Source organism: Chroicocephalus ridibundus, chromosome 4 (genome assembly GCF_963924245.1).
Source record: "Chroicocephalus ridibundus chromosome 4, bChrRid1.1, whole genome shotgun sequence".
NCBI classification, from domain to species: domain Eukaryota; kingdom Metazoa; phylum Chordata; class Aves; order Charadriiformes; family Laridae; genus Chroicocephalus; species Chroicocephalus ridibundus.
In genome coordinates, this window is record NC_086287.1 from 13,407,591 (window position 1) to 13,429,531 (window position 21,941).

The window sequence follows — 21,941 nt, forward strand, 5'->3', positions numbered from 1 at the left end:
GTGCATTATCTGTATGTCATCATTTTTCTCCCCCATTACCCTGCATGTAAATTCCGTCCATAAAAGCACTTCTCTGAAAATGCCTCACAGTAGAAATACGTACTTGTTCAGTGCTTAGATAAAGGAAAGAAAGGCTCACCAAATTGAAAAAAGTTTTAAATCCCTGTCTCTAGTTTAGCTATGCATCTAATTATGTTATTGTCATATACAGTTTTCAGTTCCGGTGTGGAAGGAAAGGGTACATGGAATAGTACTGTATGTTGCTGGGTGCAGTTTCGGCTTGCTTAGCTCACAGCCTGGGGGACAGAGTAGCACGGGAAATAAACTGTACCTGTACACATAGCTCTGTCACATCAGGGGTGGAAACACAGTTGCCCCATAACAACTTTTGCACTTGACTGCAGCTCTTTTGCAGATACAGAGCTTTATTCTCTTGTCAGTCCTGTAGTCTTCCAGAATCTGAGTTAACCTGGAGGGTATAGTAATGGGTGGCTAATTGGTGGAAGAACAGGATTCTTGCTTTAAATTAAAAAAAAAAAAAAAAAGAAAAAGGGAAGCACAAGGTGGATTGCCAGGACAAAAACTTGGGTTCAGTTACTGTGTTCGACATATATCCCCTCGACATATCCCCCATATATGACCCCGATGAGTCAATAACCAGTTATGATAGTGATGTACCTAGGGTCCCCTGAAGAAAAGTAATGTAAGTTTTTTGTTGGCCTCTCTACCAGTTCTAGTAGATGTTCTACCTCTTGGCTGCCTTTCTGACGAGGCCTGAAGCTGGTGTGGGAAGGGGAATGCAGAACACAGCGTTGTTGTGGCCTCAGACAAGGGCACCAGAAGCAGAATGCTTTCTTTGGCTGACAGTCCCAAGATGACACGACTGGGTTTATGTAGCAGTCTTGGTTGTAGGTCAGTTGTTTCTAATCTTACAGTGTCTTCTGAAAGTTTCAAACTAAACTGATTTGGGTTTGGATTTTTTTGTGTGGCTTTAATTTGATCAACAGAAGGGCCAAATAGTGATATACACTGAAGTGTCAAGGTAATCCTGGAAAATGTGGGAGTTCTGAAGTTAGGTATCCTATTTCCTTGCACCTGTACAATTTCGTTGCACCCGACAGCTATATTCTGATACGTGTTAGCATCTCTATACCTGTATGCGTTTGATGATGCAGGCTGATTGCTCTGTACTGCGTTTCTAAGTTTAAGCAAAACTTCAAAATGCGTTGCTACTGGTTGCTTGCTGTTTTCAAATTTTGGCTTGTCTATCTCCATAAATACCTTATTAGAGACCTTTTATATGGTGTTATACTTCTTAACACTAAGGGAATTTCCCAAAATTACAGATATAATGAAGATTAAATTTGAGGGTATTAAGATAACTAGTGTGAGTCCTCATCTCTAATCTGGAGACAAATCTATCAGAAGTTTCTTCTAAATAAATGCTGATTTTCTGTGTTTAAAATGGAAGCCTTGATGGTAAATATTTAACTAAATTCTACCTGATTGTTATATTTAGACATTAAAGGACGAAATGCCAATAAATGAAAACACTGCTTTAGTAAACTGTAACAGAATATGTACAAGAAGTAAACAAAGTACATTCCTGATTACTTTCTCAGGTAATCTGGTTGTGTTCAATACAGTTTTAAAATTTCTAGCCAAGTTTTGTTGCCATCATAGCTGTGGTGGGGGTGGAAGAGCCAAACCAGAAAGGAGCAGATCTAACTGTAAGCTACTTTGCATGTTGTCAATTGACTATAAATTGCAGCAGTCATTGACTCAGCGAAACAAGCTACATAATTCAGGTAAGAGACTTGCGTATTTCTGTATCTAGCAACAGATCTTCATTGAATGTCAATGTTTTTGTAAATCACTTGTACCAGCTATTCAGCAACAGTGCTTCTGTAGCTTTTTAATGAATCGTGTTTGATATGATCGTTTATTAAATAAGGTGTAAGAAAAATGGAACATTAACTTTTTTTTTAATGTCATTCAGATATTTTCAGGTATTATTCATCAGTCTTAAAATAGCACGTCTTGTTTCCTTGGATTTTACTTTCATCTGAAGATCGGTGAGTCTCTAGTCTAAAAGGAAAACGATCCTAACACTTGCGTTTTGCGCTTCATGCAGGTAATAAGGCGGCAGATAACTGTTTTACGTGATGCTGTTAGGCAGCCGAAGTGTTGATACTAAGCAACAAATACTGCAAGTATCTCTTCTTGAGTGATTGTGCTGGTTTTGGCTTCTTGCTCTATGGTGATGTTTTGCTATAAAGTTTTTTTTGCTATGTAACAGAGTTTTCCTCAGACAATGTTTTTAGGTTGTTAGCAGTAGGAAGTTTTTAGACAATAACCCAACCTGTGTACGTAGAAAAGGGAGAGATGACTGTCTGCTGTTTTCATTTTATACCAAGTGTGAATATTAACCTCTGATTTTCTACATGTATATTAATGTAAAATGGATGTGTGTTCATGCTTTCAGCCTACCCACAGAAGTACCTGTTTAAGATGCATGTGACTTTCTTGTCTAACAGCATGCTATAAATGAATTCTTAACTTACAGGATTTTTGTTGAGACCTATTTGCATTAGAAAAAGAGATGACACTCAATACAGTGGCATTTTGATAGAATATGTTGAGAGGATAGGTCCATACAGAGTAAGAATTCTCTCCGTATGAAACGTGGCAGGTATGAAATCGTTAGAAAATGTTAAAATATACTCATATCCTTGTGAATGATTAAGAGTATTCCATTTATGTTACAGAGCTATGGTCCAACCATTTGAAGCTTTGCAAAGGTTTTATGAGTATGGAATCTAGATGTTTCTAGTAACCTAGTTTAATGTTCAGGTGTGTTTTCCATTTTAGAGGGTGTAACGTAACCTAAGTGTTTTAGATGGCAACGTATGGATGTAGAAGCAGATGGTGAGTAAGAGCAATTTTGGATAGATTTTGTGTAGGCAAGTATTGCTTGCGTTCATTAAGGATGTTTCACAGGAATTCTTTAAAAATTAAGTAGTTATTTAAAACATTTTTAAGTAGCTATTAAGTAACAGTCACTAGTTGTGCTGCTGTTTAGCTGTTTGAATAATGATATTGGGAAGGCACTATAAAGTAGCTTCGTACAAAACACTGCAATATTATCTTTCTAGTAAATACATAAGGGTGATTTGGGTGGTTACATTTGTTGTAATGTGGCTCTGAAGAGAGGGTGTGTGGTTTTAGTAGGCCAGTCTGAGTTACAGGTTTCTAGCAGTGCTCCAACCACTATGTACAGTCCCTCCTTGGTAAAATAATTTATAACTCAATGTTTACAGGACGTGTTTGTTTTTGGGTTTTTTTTACTTGAATAAATTGATTATTTCATAATCCTCTATCAGCAGGATTGTATTTAGTATTTCATATCTGTGTCTAATATACAGGTGCAGAAGAAATGTGAGGACCCAAGGAGTTGTCAGGTTTAGCAGAAACTAATCCTCTAAAACTTTTTGTAAAACTTTTCAAGTAGAATGGATTTAATGCTTGACAGACATAAAATTTAAGACTGAGATCCATTTTCTGCACTAGTTTTCCATCTAATTAAGGTAGTATAGTGAATGAGACATCAAATGACTAGAGAGAAAAAGCAATTTGTCTTTGAAGGCTTTTTGGTGCAGATCGGGAGTCTTACTGAAATTGTAGATTTAATTTTTTTCAGGGAGGAGAAGGCGGTTGAGAGAATGCCTCAGATGTTGACCTGCTTTGTTTGTTGTCTGTAGAGATGTAAGTTTTGGAGGATTCTGAGCAAGCTATATCTATGTCTGTTATATAAAGTTAGATCTTAATTTCTAAAGTCGAGGTGAAAGGAGATTGCCTTTTTCTTTGGGAAGCTTTAGTGGCTGTAGTTTCTTAAAATCCGTTGTGAATTTTTTCAGTCAGTGATGCTGACTTGCACCCTCTTGTATTTTCAAATGAGACGTTGTCCTCTCTATGTAACTGTCTTCCAACACTTTTCTGAAATGTCACCTCAAACCAGGACACGTCTCTACTGGAAAATGCCAGTAATGCCAAGCGCTGGTAAGGCCAGATGATTTTTTTCTACTGCTCAGTGTGAGTTGTTTAAACTATTATGTGATTATGCATTTCCAGGTTAAATGCAAAACTTGATGGATGGCAAAAGCTACCGCAACCTCATGGACAAGTTGTCCATCTGTACTGAGACTCAGCGCATACAGCTGGCTAGACCTTTCTGTGCTGACCCAGTGGTCACGTTTCATGTGTACCCAGAAGGACCAAACCAGGTCACTTGCTCTGAAGATTTGTCATTCCTTCCTTTCATGTCTGAGCATCTCATCGCAGAGAACTTCTACAGCGAGCCCTGTACCTTTCCCTACCAAATGCCCCACGCAAGTTACCGCAGAAGTGAGTACTCCTATGGGCCAGCTTTCATCAGAAAGAGGAATGAGAGGGAAAGACAGAGGGTTAAATGTGTCAATGAAGGCTATGCTAAACTGAGGCATCACCTACCTAAGGAATACATGGAGAAACGGCTCAGCAAAGTAGAGACACTCCGAGCTGCAATCAAATACATTAGCTACCTACAGTCTCTTCTCTACAGTGATTCTGGGGTGGCAGAGAAAAATGTCGTGGAGCCAAGCCAAGCACATAAAGCAATTAACAAAACCGGTTTCTGAAGACAATCTAAACCATTCCAAACCAAGTAAAAGGTATCTGTCTGGGAACCTAGTAGCTGCTATATCATTAATGACGAGCATGTTCCTAGCACATCTTATGAGCAGATCATAGCACGCGTCAGTATCAGCCCACAGAAAAGAGTTCTAATTTTGCAGAGAGTAACTACACGCAGATACGAAAAAGATGACTCGGGAAATTGCATCTGAATGGTCTAAGTTAGTTTATGGAAATCGGAAAGCATTTCTAAAATTGTCACCAAACCAAAAATGTAATGCCTATACGTGTGAAGTGACTGTATGTATCATCACAACCTGCATGCTTTAAAATAAAATCTTTCCACTGATGGGACTGAGATTCCTTTCATTTTCTGTAATGTTACTGGTTTATTCTCACATGCGCTTTCTTTAAAGATTTTTAGTCTAATTGCCAGTGTTTCTGTTAAAAGGTCTTTTTAAAGGTTCCCAGGAATGTTGTTAGATGCCAGCAGAAAGGATAACTTAGTTTAAAAGGGGGAAAATAAAAAGAGGAGAGTAGCATCTCTCTGAAGCACGGTTACTGAACATGGGAAGAGCATAATGTCTTGCAAGTGCTGTTCCATCCTTTTCATATTAATGAATATTTTAATCCCATTAAAAAATGTTGGTTTAGCCTAATTGCTATTGAAAATCGGATTCTTCTTCAGTTGTCGGCGCCCTTAAAAATTACTAGGATTGCTTACACAAAACCGTATAAAGAGGGTTGGCAAGGTCTTGGCCTTGGCGGGGGGGAGGGCAAAATAATCCCACAACAGAAATTTTTGGGGACTTTCACTGATAATGATTGAGGTCTGGGGTGGTCTTCCCTCACCTCCCACTCTGTTCCTCTCTACTATTGATGGTTACAGCTAAATGGTCTAACATAGATTTATGTGAAGATGGTGAAGTGAGTTTAGTTTATACCTGGCAAAGTATTCTTAATGTTTTCTGTATGTGAGGGAATTGCATTATTGATGTTAAACAATTCTGCTGACACTATGAAAGCAGGGAGTCTGTGGGTGCATCAGAATGTACAGAAAATGGTTACAGACTTCCTAAGTGCTGTGTCCTTGTCTCTAATCGCAATTATCCTGGCAGCTATCTTGTTTTTATAGCAGCGAAATGAAAGATGCCTACAAAATGCACTTAAGTATTCCTCCCCCACTTCCTGCCAAAAAAAAAAAAAAGGAAAGGAAAAGGGTTAACATTTGTTAAGGAGAAAATGAAGATTAGGGATCACACAGGTAGATTTCTGCATTGTATTCTGCCATGGTTTTGATGTGCACTTTGCAGGCAAAGGATAAAATTCATTAATTCTTCTCCTTTATTGTGAAAAGGGGAAGTTTGTAAAGCGATTTGACCTCAGCTTCTCTTGGCTTCAACCTTTCTGTCCACATTTCAAACCAATGTATTTGTCACCCTCTGTGGTGGTGGGCTTTTTTTTTTTCTTTCCCCCTACATCTGAACTGTAGCTTCGTACGATGCCATTTTTTGCCCTGCAATAGTAGGCAGAAAGCCTTGAGGAGACTGCACCCCCTTATAATCCCTTCTCTGCCCCTGCAGTCTTTCAGTGCAGTATCTAGATCAACGGGGAGATGAAAATTGAGCGGATGCGTGGCAGACAAATGGTCTTCTCTGCAGTCACTTTCCACCGGTTTTTAACCGGTAACGTCAGGATGTCCCATCCTGGTAGTAACGACTGTGGCAACCTCCGTAGCAACTAGGAAACACTGGCAGCAAACGGCTTCCTGCGTCAAACAGGCAAAAGGGTGAGATTTATGCATCGGGAGTAAGTCCAAATCAACCAGGTATAGAGTTATCAATAGCTGGTAAGTTTGAAACGCTGTTGTGTCCAAGCACTTAGAGTTATCCGGAATAAAAATTGCAGTGTGTCGCACAATTGCCTTTGTCAGTGCCCTGTTTTGTACAGAAATAGTGCACTTGGCTCTCGGCAGTGACAGTGCTGAATGGGTTTAAAATGGGCTTTAACGTAGAATTCTTAGTTGCATTCCTTCACAAAGTATTACTGATTCTGGCTTGCTTTGGTTTATAATAGGGGAGTTTGTGTAGTTGTGAAACAAATGAATATATTGTTTGATTTCCTGACTTTGCAGCAGGTTTTTGCACGTTTTGCAGCAGTTAATCCACTCTTCTTGCTGGGTTTGGTCTGCTAGTTTTTTGAAACTATGTGTATCTGGGAGTCTTCATAAAAAGATCTCCTAGTTGGTGTCTCTTAGATGAGAGACAAAATAGCATTTAAGCGTAATATGAGTGCTTAATCTGTATTTTGTAAAGTAAATTAGGCACTTAAATTTTATATGTTGTTGAATTTCCATGCAAATCTTACCCTAAGCATGCTAAACATTTCTAAGCAACATGAAAAAAAAAAAAGAAGAAAAAGGAATGGAAGCTTGTCTACTACATCTTATCAGATTACCAGAGATAGCATCAAATCATCAATTTTACCGTGACAGCCTCTGAATAGTTATCACTTGTCAAATCTGAGCATCTCATTTTTTCTCATGGCAAGTCGTAATCCTACTGTTATAAAACATGACAGGACAGCTGAAAGATCAAAATATTTCCTCTTAATACATCACTGTAAATAAAACAAGTAACAGGCAACTGTAATCTAACATGTTCAAGAGCTGTCACGTTTACTCAGCTTGTCAACTTCAGCTGTAGTTTCTGCCTCAGCTTGTGAAATACGGAAGGTTTGGCTGGGACTCTGTACCAAAAAGCTTTAAAGGAAAGTGCAGGTATAAGAGAAGAGAGCTGCATGTTACAGAGGGAAACAGAAGTTGGAGGGAGGTGAAAGCCATTGCTTTCCTGGGGATTTTCACAGCATTTCTAGTTTTCTTGGGCGTTTCTGTCCCTCTACCAGGTCAGGATTTGAAGACAACTGAAGATCACTGAAGTCAGTAATAGGGGTTCATCTGCCCAAATGCTAGTCTGGATATTTTGAATTCATTCTTTTGAAATAAAAATAATAATAAAAAATAATAAAAGCTACTGAGTTCTTGAGATACACTGAAAAGCATTTTCTTGTGCTGGAGAACGCCAGTACGTTGTCTCTTCTCTTTTCATCTACCAACAGATCACAACTGAGCTGCTTTTTGAAGAATGGCTCGTTGGGAAGGGTCCCTGCCCACGGCTCGCAGGTATTGCAGTGCTGTGCCAGCTCTGGACACGTTTGCCTGCCCCAGGGTCATAGCTGCCGTCAACCCCTGCTGCAGGAGCTCTTTTGTAGTGCATCCCACCTGGATCACCGAGCCCCGAGCCCCCCGGAGGTAACATCAAGTTCTTGTTTGAGTTTGTGGTTTGTTTTTTCTCATGATATCTAATAGGATAAGCCAGGCTGGTGTGTCAGATTAAGAAATCAGCAGCTTGAACATCATTTGAGCTTTCCCTTCCCCTGCACTGGCAGTTTTTTAGATAATATTAACTAAAGTGATTTGCTGCCCTGACGATTATGAAAAGCAAAGCCTGACTAAACCTCCTGTCAAAGAAACATTCCTTTAATATTATTTGGGTAAATAAAAGCTTTTTTGCATTAGCAGCCATCTCCTGTGAAATGTTCCTAATGCTTTGTGACAGGATTATTTTTCCTGTATTGAACTTGGACTTGTCATCAACCAGCAGATTCGTTGTTTACTTTTCTCCTTTTCTGTTGTTTCCCAAATGCCCAATATAAAGCATCGCTACAGCGTTCTCGAGCACACCTACGCTGTGCTCTGTGCTGGAGATGGACCCTTTCTCCTGGTCTGAAGGGTTGCATTGGCTTGCCGTGCAAGCAGCAAAGGAGCTAGTGCAGGTAACACTGGCCCAGGACGCCAGCGCGCTCCTGGCTCACTTGCTCTAAACCCAAAAATGAAGTGATCTGAGTAAAAACAGGTGATGTTTTTACAGGAAAAACTGATGTTTTTTTCCACAAGAGCAAGGAATCGTCCCAGCACAAGCAAGTTTTCTGTTTCTTCCCATGTGCCTTGGCCTTCAGGAGTGCTACAGAATGAGTTGGAATGATCCAGTTCTTAAATCTTACAAGATTTTTGTTCCCCATGACCTACAGAAGCTGTTTCTCTCAGTGCTAACCCATTTTCTTTTCTTCCAGGTGCCAATGGATTAGCTGCTGCCTCCCCTCTCCTGGCCCAGCATGGGAGAGGCTGAGCGCATCGTGGAGACCTGCGGGCTTAGACAGCAACGTCCCTGTGCTGGTGAGAGGGGAACAAGATGGATTTTATTACCGTGGCACAGTAAAAGAGGAGATAGAGGTGAGTGACAGTTGCTGTGCGGTAGTTGTGGGTGTCCAGTTGACCAGCAGTCCTCACGCACCGCCTGAGTTCAGTGTTATGGTTTTGGTTGCAGCTGGTGTATAATTAAAGAACAGATCACTAAGATAGCTTATGCTTGTGATTATGCCAATTCATAAAGCTCCTGATGTGCCTGATTCCAGGCTGTCCTCACCTCCTGCTGCCTGGTGTGCCGGGTGAGCCTCTCGCCTGCAGCACGGCCTCCGGCACCAATACACTAAGAATTATCAGATCCTTGCTCTGCTCAGCTGCCTTCACCGAGTCCGTTTCTTGGAGTGAGGAGCTGCGTTTCAGGGATCCTCATCTCCTGCAAAAGATGGGTGCCCCTCAAACTCCCAATCTCCTGGTGAGAGCAGTGTCATTGTGCACCTGGCCAGGGCAGACCCTCTGCTTCTGCTGGCGCTGGGCATTGAGCCAGGCTCGGATGGCGTGAGTGCTCTTGGGAGCAGTGTGAGCTACTGTTGTGTGTAGACACACATCCATCAATAGCACAGGAAAAGCGTTAGTGTTTTATGTATACACTTCCAGCTTGAGTCAGCTACAGACCAGTGGCTCGGTGTCTTTTCAGAAACGTTAGTGAAAGCTTTAATTCATTAGTTTGTTAGCACTTCAAACTTAACAGAAAAAAGAGCCTATTCTTTCTCAAGAACAGGGAAGTACCTCATTTCATTGTTGATGGAAAGCCTCTTGACAGGCCTTAATTTAGAAGAAAATAAAAATGCCCAACAACGCCCCCCAGAAGCAGAGTTAGTCTTGTATGTAATGAGGAAGGACATGGGCATGACTGAAGAACAGGTCTGTACGGCTTTGGCGTCCTTTGTTATCTGGTGCACGTGGTGTTGTTCGTGAAATCCAGTTGCATTCTATCTATAGTTATTTCTCTTGGGGAAGAAAATACAGGTCCTAGCAGCAGTGGATCTGTACATGTGCTTCACTCAGCATGATTTCTGATGAGTCTCCCACAGGTTTTTCTGGCTGGCTTGGTGTTTTGAACTAGCCACAAAATGGCCTTCTGGTGAATATTATATGACCCGACGCATTACAGACTGTTTTTCAGAGAAACTATTACTTTGCTCCTGGTAACAGGGTGAAAGAGGCATGTTCCTGGTAGAGTTTGCCAAACCGCTTGTGTCACGTGGCAGACATCAAGTGTGTGTGCAAAAAACAGCGAAGGATGGCATCCTGGAATACGTGAATGGGATGAAGCATTCCTTAGTTCCCGGAGACAAAGTGCTGGCACCCTGGGAGCCAGATATGGCCAGGTACGGCCCAGGAACCGTCCTCACAGGAATTGAGACAAGAGACCCCTTAAGAGGTAAGAAGGACGCTGCCCTCCTCTTGCTCGGAAAGAAGAGTGAGACTGTGAGAATAAACTGTCGTCGTGGCCTTACTGCCGGAGAAACACCAGTGCACAGACTACAGTTTAGCATTGCTTAAAGCTTGCGGGAGCTGATGGAACTTGCTGATGGATATCTGCATGTAACCTCACCAGTCTGACCCTAAGGAAGTTGTGACCCATAAAAATGTAATTTTCCGTGTCTGCCAACGTGCTATTTCCTGTCTGCTCGGACAAGGCTGTGTCTGCCATGTGACGGACTATGGCCTTTTCCTGAGAGATCAAGTGAGGCAGCTCTCAGGAAGCACCCATCCATGCTTAAATGCTCACCTTTGTATCGAATGGTACATCTGGGGGCAATTTTTATCACCCGAGCGTAGGAGATTTCAACAGCTTATTCATTTTTCCCATGTCTGACAGTCAGGCTCCACTGACTTATCAAAATACTACTCTCAAAGCGGTACTGCTAACTTTGGCAGCAACAACAAAAGTTACTCCATCAACATTTTCTTGGTCATCTGATGACAAATTGTGATGAAAGATGCTGCCAGGCCTGTTGTCACACCGATGATGCCCTATCTGCCCCTTCCACCCTCCAGGACATTATGGTGAGGTGTTTCAGAGAAGGGCGATAGTTGATCCTGCTGCTTGACAGGAGCACAAAGTGCATAAAGCTGCAAAGCCTGATCTGTATGTGTGCGCTGCCCAGGCAGACCAGCTGCTTATGGTTGCTTACCTTTTCTCTTGACAGCTTCAGAAGATGAAGAAATTATGGTCCAGTTCTGGAATGACAAGAAAGCCAAACTCCCACGGGATGTAGCTCTGTGGATCCCTCCTAGCCTGTGGGAAAGGATTGTAGAGATGATCCACATGCCCTTCACCAGCAGATTGAAGCCCAGAGAAAGTCTGGACACTAACTGTTGTATTTTTTCCTGCAGTCCTAAACCAGCCCTGATTCCTGTTTGTGCTGTACATAGACTTGCTAAGCACTGTTTGCTCGGCTCACCCTGCTGGCCTCTTTTCTGCTGTCACTGTGATGGTGTATGCTGTTTGACAGCACATGTAAGGTGCATCTGCTGCTGCCATCCCCACGTTGATGCCTGGTGGCCTCTTCCATCCAGGTCTCTGGTCTTTCAGAGAGAAACTGAAGAGGCGGAGTCTGGCAGCGAGCCTACTCCACACCTTCTAGAACTGGAAGGCCCAAACCAAGAAGAACCAGCGGTTGTGGCAGCATCTTCCCCCTCTTCTGATTCGGAGTGGGACCTGGAGCCATTCCCCACTAAGAGTACTGTGGTGGACAGTGCTGTTAATACAGACTCTGGCCGTCTTGAGAAGCCCAGGCTAAAGGTTTCTGCAAAACCAGAGGGCAAATACTGGAAAAGAAGCCACCACGAGTCCTGTGCCAGTAATTCAGGTACCTTTTAAAATACCCTCACGGGGAAAAAGCAGCCAGAGGGAAATAACTAAACGTATTATGTGCCCCCTTGATCTGGGCAGTGACTTTGCCTGTAGTTAATTGGTATAAATATTATAAATCTGCAAATCAGCCTTGGATACAATATTTCCCCCTCCCCAACATTTCTGCAGCCTCATCTTGCATGCTGGCTCTTCTTTTGGCAACTAATCCCATGGAAAACTACCAGAACAATGAATCTCATTTGGAAGCACCGATATCCCTCTCTTGAGTTTCTTCCCCATCATTTTCCTACGCTTTTTATGATGCTAACAGCTTCATTAACCTTCATAGCTAGTCCATGCAGAATAAATCACCTGAAAGAATTCCTTTCAGGTTTAAAGTGCATTTTCCTCCCTTCTGAAATGAATTTTCGCCATTTCAGTTCTGGGCTCACTCTTAGATACCATTTCACTCCTTCCCAGGACTCGTCAGTTGCAGCAGCGCATATGCAAAGGGCAAGCTGGAATCCAAAGCCATCTCCACTGGGGATGTGTCCCGTGTTGTACCGACTAATCAGAATGCAATGTTTGAAACCATCAAGCAATCTCCCAGAGGGCAATTCACAATAAAAGAAATCTTAAGAAACCAAGATTTCAAGCCAGCATTGGGGGTAAGGTAAACTGTATTAATACTGTATTTACACAAGCATGCAGTTTGTTTGGATGGAAGAAATATTCTTGTTAATGGTCTGGAAGTTGGCTAGAAAAATACATTGTTTCTAACTTAACTGCTTGCTAAGGCTGTTCACCAGTTTTGTGAGAGGCAGAGAACTTCTCCGCTAATTAAAACAAAACAAAAATCCCAAAACCCTAAGGAGGGGCTGAAGCTACTTGGTAAAATGGAAAAGATTACGCCAGTAACTGTGTGAGCACATTGTTATTGTTAAATATCAATGCAGATTTCAATTCAGAAACCTGCCATATGCCCATTGACATCAACCCCATGAAGTCCTATGGAAGTAGAGACCTACAGGAGTGGCCCTGGACATGGATAGCTGTGACTCTCAGCAGCAATAAAAAACAAGATTCGATCTAGAAAGATGCTGCGCTCTGCCAGTCACATCCTGATAGTCACGATCTCTATCTCTGAAAGATAAAAGCAGATATTTTTAGTAAACAGTCTTTACTGAGTATCTTCTCTTACTCCCTCACAAGAAGCAAGCAGTTTAAACAGCGTATCTACCCTAAAGCAAGGGGATACAGAGTTAGCAAACCGTGTCACAGCTAGGAATGAGGACACTACCCTGATTTTTAGGCTTGGTTTCTGTTGGCCATGGTCCCCTCCTGCTTTAGAAAAATTAAAAAAAAAAAATCATAAAGTGAATGCCAAACAAAGGGAGCACAAAAAAGAGGAAGAAAAAAGCTTGCAGGAAGAAGAGGAAGATGAAAGACAATAGCAGGATGAACAGAAACACTGTTCTACACAAGAGCACCAGGAGTACAATTAATAGATTATATATCAGAAATCAAATATTAGACCTTCGTGCTCTTGCTTCTGTGAGCTGACTGCAGAGTAAGACTTTGAACATGCTCAACTTGCATGATTTTCTTTAGGGGAAGATTAATCTGTTAATGGCATCTTAATGAACAGAGAATATACTGGAATATATCTTGTATTGTCAAAATCATATGCATTAATTTTAAGCAGATGCCTACCAACTTATTAACAGTATGGTTCCTACTTTATTATTTAAATAATCATAGTTACACACCTTTGTAATTGATTTCCTAGGAATTTTTAGGCCAGTATGGAGCTCCAGGCAGACACGCTCTAAGGTAGAAAGTGTCACAGCAGTGCACTGAGGTGATGTGCTTTGCCTTTTGGTAAAACTAAAAAGAAACCAGAGTGACTTCGTTCTAACCCCAAACCGGCAGCATGAATCACAGCAGTTGACGCAATAGAGAGTATAATGACATACTTTTATTCCTGTAAAATAGCCCTTGGTATTTTTAAACCCAGAACATACACTGCTACTCCTTGAGATAGCTGAAGAAGTTTTATCGTATAATACAGATTGCATCAGAAGTAACTTGCAACAAACAAGTGAAGCTAGAGAGCAGCTTCCCAGAGGTGCTCTCTGTGGGGCTAATGTCCTCCCACTGTAGTCACCAGAAATCCTCCTAACTTCTAGCGGAGCAAAGCTTGGTCAAACCTAACAGCTTCTGAAAATCCTGTGGTCTTACTGTACGCTTCTGTGTTTCAGCAGTAAAGTTTGTACTAGCACAGACATTATACCATTATTAAAGCTACATGAGGCAGAGGTACCTATCTTAGAGTCAGAAAAGCAGCAGTTACAAAGACACTGATGCTTTTTTTAGACTAGATTTCCAAGGGATTTGTTTTCTGTCCTCCAGGAAGAAGGTTTTGCAGCATCAGAAAAACAAAGATATCAAAAAGCAAGAAAGAAAACAGAGTCAGATGACAAATGTAAAGTGACTTGCATAGGAGACGACAAAGTTGATGATACAGAGTATGTCAGAAGAGGACAGACAGAAAAACCAGCAAAGAGCTCATTTACAACAAAGCAGAGAGAGACGTGATCAACCAGAATTCAATAAATGTACAACTGATGAAGTTCAGGAGCTGAAATTTCAGGTAAACTGCTTATACTATATCAGCGTTACATTTATTAAACAAATCAAGTTCTGATTTAGGTACCGTCTCTGTAGAATATCTTTATGGATAACGGTATCATTTTAGTAACTGAGAAACTCTATTTCCATCCACATTGAATTTCAGCATCCTCATTCTTTACTCCAAGGTGTTACATTAAATTCCTAATTATTTGGACTTGACTTTACAATTCTGGAGAGATCAGCTAAACTAGTATGAGCACTAAAAGCCTGAACAGATGCACAGCAAGGGTCTAATAAACCTCCAATTCGCCTACAGTTCTCTGGAGTCAGCCAAAGGAATTCAGCATAGAGATTGCTTTTTGTAGAAAGCCAGAAGGAACAGAGAAACAATACAAGCTGACAGCTGAAAACATTTATTTTTTCAGGATTAAAGCAGAAGAGAAAGCAGCCAGAGGGTAAAGGACCTGCTCCTGTACATACAAACAACAAAATGCTTAGAGATCCAGTGTTCAAGTCACTGAATTTTATATTCCCATGAAAACTGAATGAAACCTTAATGCCATCAGCTACAAAAAGATTACAGATATATACATATATAGGTCATGTCACTAATTCTAACCATGGAATGCGATCCTTCAGGAGAGTTAAGCATCCAGGGAGTCTCATTACTGTGACTGCTCATGTTTAAAGCGCATGAACTTCGCCATAAGCTGCAGCGTGCAGTTGCTCAGCAGTACTTTTCGCCTTGGGAAATAGGAGACAATCCAGGGTACCCTAGTGCCTACTGAAAGAGGCAGCTAACTGTTGTTTAGCCTAGGTAAGAGCCTGCGAAGAGACAGGACTTGAAGTGTCAATAGTTTATGTGCCTATACTGAACATCTGACACATTCAAGCACCTTCCTGAGTTGGGGTCATAGATAGCGAATTACATTTGCATTTTATTTCTTCATCAGAATAATAAAAGTACAGATAGGAGATATGCATTGTGAGACAGCTGCTCTAAAATCAGTGCCAGCCCACAGAAGTTAACGTACATCCATATTCATACCACATGGATCATGATTTCTGTGGTCAAGAATGTGACATGGACGTTCTGCCTGAGGATAATGTAAAAGAAGTTGTCATCACAAAGACTGAATTATGTATTTTATTCCACTGATTGTACATTTAATTCTTTAAAGCATAGGAACCTGGAATTACAGAGTCACATAATTGTATTTAAGGCACACAATGTACAAATATTTATAAAATCAGTGTACAAAGTGAGCTGCATATAATTGCATTAAGTAAAAAAACAAATATACAGGCCATAAAAATGCAGTCCCAAAAAGGAGGATACTATTAAAGTGCTAACAAGGAAAAGATATACATAGTTCATTACATGCATTAAAACAGCCTCATATTTTATTCCTGTGATTGCCAAGAAACAACAAACATCATAGAACAAAAGTTAAATCAACGCTTTGTCCTGCACTGACATCCACCACGTGGGTTTGTTGCACCATGTCCTCTGAGGTTGCTGTGACAGAATAGGTACCAGGAGAAACTTCAATATAGATGTCTTTGGAAGCTTTTCTGGTCTTTAGCAGGGGCCAGGAGGGAAAAGAAAAGTTTCATTACTGTTTAGTCACCTTAGCTTTTCCACAAAAATAAAAATTTTGAATTTGGGTAAAAAAATTACTTTTCAGCTGCTATATAAATGTATTAAGATTTTTCAAAACACACAGGCAGCGTGGACAAAACTGCAAAATGTTCCTGAGAATAAAAAATTAGCAAGTGCTATACTCAAAGTATTTCACCTAATGTTTCAATGAATGGAAACAACATGCTGTAATCTCTACCTCGCAAAACTGAAAGCTACCAACTTAAACCTTTTGAACGTAAACCTGGAAAACATCCACACAAGGGTGCTCACACTAATTTGTACTGTGGTACAGATTCCATGTTTCTCATCATTTGTCGCTCAGAAGTTCCTGAAATCGATGTGGTGAGGTGTTCGACTTTGAAAAATAATAAAAAAAAAAAGATTTTCTTCTTGAGGAACGGGAGTCTTCAGAGAAGATGGTATGTGAGGCCAAGCATAACTGGCTAAGCGACTGCCGCACGCCCTGCTGCACGCCTTTCCTCAGCACAGGAAATGTGGCAGGAGCACAAATGAGGTGAGACTGGAGGACTCCTGGGTTATTGTCGCTGATGCAAATCACAAGAGCCTGAAGATTAATCACAGCGTTTGATGTTCTGCACCAGTTCAAAATATAAAGTAGACTCTTAACTGGTTATGTGCCAGAATGCCACAATACGGTTAACAATTAATTGTGCAAGTCTCTGCTGCCCACCTTTACATAGATTAGGATAGTGAACACACCACTAGTTAATGTTCTGTGCTATCACAAAGCCTCCACACCTGATCACAAATTTTAACCAGCTTGATGCAAAATGATAAAGAAATGCTATACTTCAATTTTAAACCAAAGTATTCTATAAACTTACATGTTGCTGGCAAGTTTGAGCTTGACTGGGTGCTACAGAGGCTTCAGTCCTCTGGAAAGGAAAGAAAAAGATACTGTTTTCTAATGTACAACGCAAAAGGCAAATTCTGCGCCTGAGAGAGGGGATGCTTTATGTCCGTGAAATTTTCCCCTCCACAAAAGGACTGATATGACACTGATTGGTGCCACCAGAAGTTACTCTGCCCTCTTCTCAACAGAAGGCTCAGATCAGTCCAGGTGTTCACATGGTTGTGATGTCAAATCACATACATTAGTGTAAGCAAGTGTCACAGACACTAGACAGATAACAGTTGTCCCATGGAAGGGAAGGAATAACCTTTAATCAAAACAAAAAAGACCTACTTACCTCTTCTTCGGAGGACTCCACCTTTATTTCTTGCCTGCCATGGTATCTGCAGATGTGTTTGATTTCATGCTCTTTGCATCTACAGGCTGCTGTGAAGCTATAGTACTTCTGGGCAATAACAGAAACAGAGACTATTAGGTGGAGAAGCATCAATGCCATGCTCACAGCTACCGCAGATTTACAATTAAAAGTGGAACTGCACAGCTGCTGATCTTCTGTAGTAACTGGCTGGCTCTCATGTGAGGATGAAAACAATGCCTGGATGTCCACAGGACATCTGCCTTCTGGTACAAAGCTGTCAGCCCTGATTTTAGATGCCTGTCTCCCAACCCAATACACAGGGACTCTCTGACACCTAAGAACTGAATTAATGAAAACATCACGAGGAATGCTCTGGAAATATCTACCTCATCAGGCTCTCCAAGAAAAGCTCTAGAGGAAGACGGCATAGTTTATGGGTCCTCAATCGGATGTATTATGCAAGCTAGGTGCTTTGCAACCTAGCCAGTGAAGACTGGTTCTGCAGGGCATGTGCAGGAGCAGTGCTCTAAAGGCAGAACACATTAATACTGAAAAATGATTTGGTGACGAAGCTAAAGTGTCTTCAAGGCTAGTACCAGTAGCATAGTGGTTTTGAGAATTGTATTTAAGTCCACGGCAGCCCTTTTCTATCCCCACAGTAAATTAAATACTTGAGTACAGCTCTGCTGCCATCTGCTGTCATCACAGAACTCCTCCCAGGGTCACCTTTTTGATCACAGGGACCAAAAAGTTCCAAAATATCTATTTTATTTCACTTATTTTTTTTCCGTGTTTAGCCTTGACAGCCAGAGACAAAGAAATATAAAGCCAATAGCAACTGTTATTTCCAAATCTACTGCTGTGCTTTATTTCTTGAGGTTATGCACACATCAACAGATTTGGTTGCTTGTATTGTGGCTTACTGTGGAGGTATGTCCCAAAATACATCACATACTCTGACCTATTGCATAACGCTTCACAGAGCATCACAGGGGGTGAGCTGGATTCTTTTACATGACGTCACAAAGCAATGAAATCAAACTTTTGGTAAGAAATGTGGGTAAACTTCGGTCTCTAAATAATTCTGAACAACTCATCTTAAATCACATAATTTTAATCATTTGCACACGATAGCATTCAAATGCTTAAGTGGTCATGTTTGGCTGTAGATTTTTATTTAAGCTTTGTAAACTTTATCCAAGAATTTGTGGGTCTGAGAATTCCTCCCTCCTTCCCACTCTTTTATGACTCCTCTTCTCTACAGAACATGACTGAATCATTCTGTCTTGGCCGATGCACAAATGTGGAAGTCATCCCCTGCTTGTTCCCACTCTATTACAGACTCCTAACAGGATGAGTCTCTATACGTTGTTATATTTTTGTTTCATCTTGTGTAAAAATTCTATTCTGCCCGAGTTGGTTAAGGATTAACTGGTTACTGTGTATGTAGTGCTTTGAAATAATAAGGGAGTTGCTTAAGAGCTAATCATCTGGTGTGTGTTGAACTACTGTTTTCTCTAATTTAATTGAAGACTTAGCCTCTGTTATTAACTCTGCAGACAATGAGCTCCCTGCTGCATGGTGATAACAGACCCCGAAGGGCATTGACGATGTAAGCTGTGATGGAGTTTTCAGAGACTTTAATGCAGTAGTGGGGCTGCAGGGCTTTATTCACAAGCACGAGCTGGCAGAGGTGGGCTCCCGGTCTGTCTATCCAGAAGAGTAATGACACCCGGCAGCCAGAGTGCAGGCATAGATGTTACACTGCGGTTCCAGTGAGCGTGTGCCAGCATGAAAGCAGTGGAGCTGTGCATCTCTACGCCACACCTCAATTTCTGCCTATCATAAACAAACACACAGTGCTGCGCAGAAGAACCAAAGCCCATAATCCAGTAGCAACACCTCAAATCGAGTTTGCTTAAACGATACAAGATGTGAGATTCAGACATTACAGATGTAAAATGGGGAGTTTAACTCTGAATTCAGAGTGAACACGTGGCAGGAAGCAATCTCTTTCCTTGAGATCCAAACTCTCCCTTACTTCTGCCACGCAGAACACACTAACTCTTACCAGCCAGCATGAGTGCTTCATGTGGGTGTGATGAAAACAAAGGGTTACTCTGTCCTAAAGCCTCTCCACAGCAGAGGTGCAGAGGTACTTGCAGCACTGGAAACAACTCTGTACATTGTGATACATGACGCTGGCTGCCACAACGTAACTTGTGATGTGGTTTGATGTTTCTATTGCTCTAACCATACTGCCTTTCTACCAAGAAGTGGAGAAACCCTCTGCTAAAATCTGTACAGGTCAACTGGTACTGTCTGTGGAAAAATGCTGGTATTGATGTTTATCAGCCAAGGTGGTACCTGTGGGTCAGGATAACACCAGTGAAACCTACCACCATGATGGCGAATGCCCCAAATTTCTTAATCTAGGCCGGCGTCGCAGGCTCACTGGATAAGCTCATGCCATGCAACAAGCAAAATGAAGTCTAATTTTTGCAGTTTTAGCAAAAGTAGTGCAAACAGGCCTCTGCCGGGCACATCCTAAACATTCCCCTTTGCACGGGTCTGGGGGCGAAACCTCACCTCGCATTCCCTCGTGGCTTGATTCATCAAGTTCACAATTGACGTGAACGCTGCACTAAGACGTTCCGAGTCTTCTTCCTGCAATTAGAGACATTTTTTTGGGTAACTCATAAGGTGGTGCTCGTGGCTTAGAGGTAGAAAGTGTCAGGTGACTGACTAGCAAAATACTGGCTAGTGCTGGAGGCTGTAGCGCTGAGGGTGAAAGCCACGCGTGGCCCACCGCTGTGGTGCTGTCTTAATGCGGCGTGCACCAGGCAACGCCGAGGCACTCCCTGTGCCCAAGAGGGCACGGGACGGAGCGATGGCCTCGCTCTCCTGTCATCTGGCCCTGCCCGCCACCGTCCCACCCTGGGTTTGAACAGATGAAACACAGGGGGAAGTCACCAAGCGTGACACTGTTCTACGTATTGTAAAATGCCTCCAGCTCCTTAGAGCACAGATACGCCTCGCTCCCACGCATAGATATATATACACACACACACGTATATATATACACACTAGGCCTCTACAGGACACGCACTATCCTGCCACCATTTAAGGTCGCAGCTCCTCGTTGCTTCTTGTTAATTTCGTTGCATTTCTGCAGGCACGGCCGCCCCCGCCTGCAGCACCGACGGGCGCCGAGGGCGGGAGCCCTCCCGCCGCCCGCAGCACCGACCGGGGCCGAGGACGGGGCCCGTCCCGCCTGCAGCACTAACCGGTGCCGAGGCCGGGGCCCCTCCCGCTACCCGCCGCACTGACCGGGCCCGAGGGGGCCTGTCCCGCCGCACTGACCGCGCCCGAGGCCGGGGCCTGTCCCGCCGCCCGCCGCCGCCGCGCCCTCTCCAGCACGGCGCGCGCCAGCCCCGCTGTCCGCCCCGCGCGCGCCCCCTCCATCCCGCCGCCGGCCGTCACAGTGCGCAGGCGCCGCCACCCCGCCCCACACCCCCTTCCCGGTGCCGTTAGGGGGCGCCGCCGCCCCGCCGCCGGTGAGTGCCGCCCCCGCCCCGCCCCGGCCCGACCCATAGCACCGGGACAGACCCTGTCGGGCGCCTGGTCCCGCGGAGGCGTTGGAGGTCTCTGTTTTCCCCTCAGGCCGACACTCCTGGGGCGGGCCCGCGCCCCGCCCTGAGGTAAAGCCACCTCCCCGGGCAGGGGAAGGGCGTCCGGACCGGCTTTCCGTGCGCCGCCCTGATGGCGGCGGTGGGTCGGTGGGGCGCCCGGGTGCTGCTCCGCCGCGTATCCTCGCTGGGCGACAACGGGGAAGAGCCGGGAGGAGCTGGAGGGTGCCGAGCCCCGGCGGGCCCAGGGGGCCACCCCTCATTGTGTGGAAAGCGCTGCTCCCTGGTTGTTTGGGTTTTTTTTAAAACTTCTGAGGTAAAAAATAATAATTACAGTACGTAGTGATGGTTGGCTGAGTGAAACAAGTAAAGGGGCAGGGCGGCAGGTGAGCAGCCTCGTCAGGCTGCCTACAAACTGCCTCTGTGGCTGCACTCCAAAAGAAAGCCCTCTCGCTTTGGTTAGTAAAATGAAAACACCAAGTTTTTTTGGTCTGCTGCAAGGGAGATTAGTCAAACAAGCCGATTTACTCCCTGGAAGCTGCTTCTGGCCCAGGAGTGTTTTCCAGCAGGGCAACCCCTAGGCCTGAGGCTGCAGCCACCACTTTCTCTGGGCTACCAAACAGGCTTGGAAAGCATCCATGGCTACATGTACATTAGAGCCACTCTGTGGCCTTGCTAACCTTGCTTGCACTGAGGGGGCAGCAGGAAGGGCAAAATAAGCACAGAAACTTTCTTTAAGTGCGGTATGGCCAAGGTTAACATGTAGGCCCTGATTTTTCAAGTCCCTTGTTCTTGTTTGTGGAGCTTTGCTAGCTGTAATCTGTTTGGCAAGCAAGGAAAATAATCCTCTCCTAGTTTACATTTTATTGTCATCTTCCAGTTGCTTAACGAGAGCAGTAGCCAGCTTCTGTAATAAACAAGCCCTTCACAGGCCGCTTGTTCATTAAAACATATTGAAGGCCCTGATTCAGTGTTCAAGTACAATTTAACTTTAGGCTGGGTCTCTTGTACTCAAAGGAAAATTTAGGCAGTTGCCAGGGTGCTTGAAGTCTGGGGGACTGCATGC

General features: G+C 43.1%; 3 protein-coding genes across 10 annotated transcripts; 2 read left to right on the forward strand and 1 right to left on the reverse strand.

The window, feature by feature from the left end:
- Positions 1 to 135: 135 nt before the first annotated feature.
- ASCL3 (achaete-scute family bHLH transcription factor 3) lies at positions 136 to 4,676 on the forward strand. Its single transcript, XM_063332637.1, has 2 exons — positions 136 to 2,928; positions 4,132 to 4,676. The coding sequence occupies exon 2, from the start codon at positions 4,137 to 4,139 to the stop codon at positions 4,674 to 4,676; it is 540 nt and encodes a 179-aa protein (XP_063188707.1). The 5' UTR covers positions 136 to 2,928; positions 4,132 to 4,136.
- Positions 4,605 to 14,863, forward strand: C4H11orf16 (chromosome 4 C11orf16 homolog). 4 transcript variants are annotated; one of them, XR_010070752.1, is made up of 8 exons: positions 6,259 to 6,520; positions 7,789 to 7,981; positions 8,803 to 8,962; positions 10,088 to 10,316; positions 11,089 to 11,751; positions 12,216 to 12,403; positions 14,148 to 14,388; positions 14,795 to 14,863. XR_010070752.1 is itself a non-coding variant. In XM_063332629.1 (7 exons), exons 2-7 carry the CDS (start codon positions 7,815 to 7,817, stop codon positions 14,331 to 14,333), a joined length of 1,593 nt encoding a protein of 530 aa, XP_063188699.1. In that variant the 5' UTR covers positions 4,605 to 4,709; positions 7,789 to 7,814; the 3' UTR covers positions 14,334 to 14,637. The 4 variants fall into 4 exon arrangements, 3 of the variants coding, with proteins under 3 accessions (XP_063188699.1, XP_063188697.1, XP_063188698.1); XM_063332629.1 differs by lacking the exons at positions 6,259 to 6,520; positions 14,795 to 14,863 and adding an exon at positions 4,605 to 4,709 and having other exon boundaries at positions 14,148 to 14,637; XM_063332627.1 differs by lacking the exon at positions 14,795 to 14,863 and having other exon boundaries at positions 14,148 to 14,637.
- AKIP1 (A-kinase interacting protein 1) lies at positions 14,813 to 20,717 on the reverse strand. Of its 5 annotated transcripts, none has more exons than XM_063332632.1 (5): positions 20,577 to 20,715; positions 19,836 to 19,913; positions 17,226 to 17,333; positions 16,860 to 16,910; positions 14,813 to 15,949 (listed from the first exon to the last, which is right to left on the reverse strand). In XM_063332632.1, the coding sequence occupies exons 1-5, from the start codon at positions 20,709 to 20,711 to the stop codon at positions 15,806 to 15,808; spliced, it is 516 nt and encodes a 171-aa protein (XP_063188702.1). In that variant the 5' UTR covers positions 20,712 to 20,715; the 3' UTR covers positions 14,813 to 15,805. The 5 variants fall into 5 exon arrangements, with proteins under 5 accessions (XP_063188702.1, XP_063188703.1, XP_063188700.1 ...); XM_063332633.1 differs by having other exon boundaries at positions 14,828 to 15,949; positions 20,610 to 20,717; XM_063332630.1 differs by having other exon boundaries at positions 15,829 to 16,579.
- Positions 20,718 to 21,941: the final 1,224 nt, after the last annotated feature.